Here is a 4,065-nt window from a genome sequence, read left to right on the forward strand (position 1 = left end):
CCCTTGGCCTTTATGAATGTTGATGGTTGTCTCTTTTAGCCCTAGGGGTCATATAAAGGATCTACAGACGAGCTAGAATGGGACCAAGAGGACCACACAATTCTTGAAAAGTAGAAAGCTAATACTCAATTGATGTATATGCCATGCACCGATGAGTGCGGATCCTGTCCTTGTACAAGTACCATCGAGGCCCTCCAGGATCACTCACATGGAATCCACTCCTCCCACCAGACCAAAGCCAAGGCCCAAGTGTGCCCAACTTCCTATCTCTACTTCTAGGTGGAAAGCTTTATAATACTCAAGAGAATACCTCCACCTCTAATAGAGGGAAACGAAAGTCCTTCACAACCCTAAAGTGCTTAGTAGCCATAGGCTTTGTTACCTAATAACGAACATTATTATTTTATTAACTTTTTAAAACTATACCCTTAAAGCATTCACAGATGTTCATTGATTTTCCATTTAAATAATGATAGAAATGGAAGAGAAGGCAACGAAATGGCTGGAGAGTTGATTCAGATTGACATGAAATTTTGAAGTTTCCTCAAAATTTTATTGTCATCTGTTCGGTCTCTATATATAGATAGACATGTTGAGAGAGAAAGAGAGAGAGAGGTAATGGACATGGAAAGGAAAGCTTGCAGAGGCCATGTGCTGGTGCTTCCATTCCCAAGCCAAGGCCACATAAATCCAATCCTCCAATTCTCTAAACGTTTAGTCTCAAAAGGCCTGAAAGCCACTCTGGCTGTAACCATCTTCATCTCCAAGTCCATGAATGCAAAAACCAATTCAGTTGATATTGAAACCATCTCTGATGGCTTCGATGATGATGGTTTTACAAAAGCCGATTGCTTCCAGACCTACCTCTCATGTTTAAAAGAAAGAGGTTCCGAAACCTTAACTGAGCTCATAAAGAAACTAAATGACTCAGATTACCCAGTCAAGTGCGTTATGTATGACGCATTCTTACCATGGGCTTTAGATGTAGCCAAAGAGTTTGGGTTGGTTACTGTCCCATTCTTCACTCAGTCTTGTGCAGTTGATAACATATACTACCATGCTCAACAGGGACTTCTCAGCCCCCCACCACAGGACGTGAGTAGTACTGTTTCAGTTCCTGGGCTGCCACCACTTGAACCACAAGACTTGCCATGTTTTCTTTATGTAGTAGGATCTGATCCCGTTTACCTGGCACTTGTTGTGAATCAATTCTCTAATTTAGATGAAGCAGATTGGGTTCTTGTGAACAGCTTCGACTCGTTGGAGAATGAGGTGACTATTGAAACATTTCAACATTATTCAATTTTTTTAAATTGTTTTATGAGTTGTTATCTTTAAGTAATCCTACTTTGTCTGTCTTTGGGTTATTTTTATTGGGAAGTGTTCTATGTGGGGTAGACTTTCCGAGTCCGGGCTGTCCGGATCATGTTCTTCTACAAGTACATGAGTTGCTGTCCTTGTTCGCTTACTAGCTGACACTTGGATTTCCATTAACTTGTTACTTTCTCTACCTCCACCCCATCATTTATTAAACCCCTTAGCCGACTCATAACGAGTATACCATTTACCGCTCTCATTTATTATTTAATCTTATTTTTACTTCTCTTTTTTATTTTTATTTAACATTTAGGGAAAAGTTTTCATACACGGTCGTGTAAACCGTGTATGTGAGAGGGTGGGAGTTTCAAGGCATTAATTAATGGGTGGGGGATTTATGACTTTTCCAACTTTTTGTGAGAAACCCTTTCACATACACGGATTACACGACCGTGTATGAAAACTTTCCCCATACATTTATTATTTATTTTAAAACTTTATTTAATCCCATTGTAACTCAGGTACTTGGGGTTTAACAGGCTCGGCCAATACCGATTTGATACGGTGTTCTATTTCTCATTTATTATTTAATCCCATCTCTACTTTTCTTTTAATTTTTTATTTAACATCCACTATTTGGATTTTTTTATTTTTTTTTATTTTTTAATTTAATCCCATTGCAACTCAGGTACTTGCGGTTTAACGGGCTCGACCGATATCGATTTAATACGGTGCTACAACAAATAGAACAGTGCTGACCATACCAATAAAGATTGAAAAATAAATTTGAATGTGGCCAACTCACAACTAGTCCCTTCTTCTATCTCTCATTTATTATCTAATCTTACCTCTATTTCTCTTTTAATTTTTTATTCAATATCCATTATTTGGATTTTTATTTAATCCCATTGCAACTCTTTCGTTGCTTAGACGATTTAGTAATCAATATTGAATATATTAATGGTCTCGGCCGATATCGATTCGAGACAATGCTACGACAAATGGGATCAAGCCATGTGGCTGACGATACCAATAAATATTAGAAAGGAGGTTGAAGTGGGGCATGGATGGATGGGACAGGATAGGGTACCGATATCGGATCGTCTGAATCGGGCGATATTGGTATCGATTGGGGAACCAATCCGATACCGATTTTACCAATATTTTATTTTTTAAATCTTTATTGGTATGGTCAGCCACATGGTGCTATTCTATTTGTTGTAGCACTGTATCAAATCTGTATTGGGCGAGCCTGTTAAACCACAAGTACCTGGGTTGCAATGGGATTAAATAAAAAATTAAAATAAATAAAAAACAATCCAAATAATGGATGTTAAATAAAAAATTAAAAAGAGAAATAGACATGAGATTAAATAGTAAATGAGAGAGAAAATGGGTAAACTCATTATGAGTCGGCTAAGGGGTATAATAAATTGTGGGGTGGAGGTAGAGAAGGTAACAAGTTAATGGAAATCCAGGTGTCAGCTAATAAGGGAGCAAGGACAGCAACTCATGTACTTGTACAAGAACATGATCTGGACTCTTGACTTCCTTGCGAAGGCATCAATAGGGCGGGGTAGTCATTTCGCCTCTCTTTCTGTTTGGGCTTGGGTGCTACAGTTATATTTTGTTCCTTATAAGTTTGTTCTCTCTTTTTAGGTGGTGGAGCAAATGGCGAAACTCTGGCGATTGAGGACGATTGGACCAACTTTACCATCCATGTACCTGGAGAAGGGGATAGAAGATGATAAAGACTACAATCTCAATCTCTTCAATCCAGACACTACTATGTGTATGAACTGGTTAAATAATAGGCTAAGTGGAACGGTTGTCTATGTGTCATTTGGGAGCATAGCTGTGCTTGGAGTTGAGCAGATGGAAGAACTAGCATTGGGTTTGAGGATGAGCAATAGCTACATCTTATGGGTGGTGAGGGCATCAGAGAGAGACAAGCTAAGTAACAAGTTTGTGGATGAAGCATCAGAGAAGTGTTTGGTGGTTTCATGGTGCCCTCAGTTAGATGTATTAGCCCACAAGGCAGTAGGATGCTTTGTTACACACTGTGGATGGAATTCTACTCTAGAGGGACTTAGCTTAGGAGTTCCAATGGTTGGACTGCCACAGTGGGCAGATCAAACCACTAATGCTAAGTATGTTGAGGATGTTTGGGAAGTAGGAATTAGAGCTCGGGTTGATGACCAAGGGATTGTAAGAAAAGAAGAGCTAGAGCTTTGCATAAGGGAAATTATGGAGGGAAAGAGAGGGGAACTGATCAAGAAGAATACCATCAAATGGAAGAGTTTGGCTAAAGAAGCAGTGGATAAAGGTGGAAGTTCAGATAATAATATTGATGAATTTGTAGCTCAATTAGTTTCCACCTAATATGAATTTGATTGCTTAATAGGAATTCCCCTATTTTATCTTCTTAGGATATCCCCATCGGGCTAAATCCGGTTGGTAGAATAAGACCCTTTGACTTTTCCTTGCTCAAGAACTTTTCTCCTTGTTTTCCCCCTCTTTTGTTTTACCCTTTTTCCTTCTAGGGTTTAGTGTATCCTTGAGCTTCTTTGAATGTAATTCTCAATCCACCAAAAAATAAAATAAAATAAATTTACGATTTCATTAATCAAATGGTGGGTGTGTAAGTGATTTATGTTGGACAAAATTTTATTGCTGCCCCAATTGTAGGCATTGACTTGGAATCTCGAAGGATATTTAGAAAAATACAAAAAACCTAAGAGAGGTATT

At 38.5% G+C, this 4,065-nt stretch overlaps 1 protein-coding gene across 1 annotated transcript; it reads left to right on the forward strand.

Moving 5' to 3' along the window:
* The first annotated feature begins 596 nt into the window (after positions 1–596).
* Positions 597–3,741, forward strand: LOC122661927 (mogroside IE synthase-like). The gene is made up of 2 exons (XM_043857444.1): positions 597–1,272; positions 2,977–3,741. The coding sequence occupies exons 1-2, from the start codon at positions 619–621 to the stop codon at positions 3,697–3,699; spliced, it is 1,377 nt and encodes a 458-aa protein (XP_043713379.1). The 5' UTR covers positions 597–618; the 3' UTR covers positions 3,700–3,741.
* The last annotated feature ends 324 nt before the right edge of the window (positions 3,742–4,065 follow it).

Source organism: Telopea speciosissima, chromosome 5 (assembly GCF_018873765.1).
Source record: "Telopea speciosissima isolate NSW1024214 ecotype Mountain lineage chromosome 5, Tspe_v1, whole genome shotgun sequence".
Lineage (NCBI taxonomy): Eukaryota > Viridiplantae > Streptophyta > Magnoliopsida > Proteales > Proteaceae > Telopea > Telopea speciosissima.

Excerpts from the sequence above, each read along its gene's own strand:
- LOC122661927 (XM_043857444.1), top strand. The coding sequence starts at position 619 with ATGGACATGGAAAGGAAAGCTTGCAGAGGCCATGTGCTGGTGCTTCCA. Across the intron at positions 1,273-2,976 it reads TCGACTCGTTGGAGAATGAG|GTGGTGGAGCAAATGGCGAA; the intron begins GTGACTATTGAA and ends CTCTCTTTTTAG.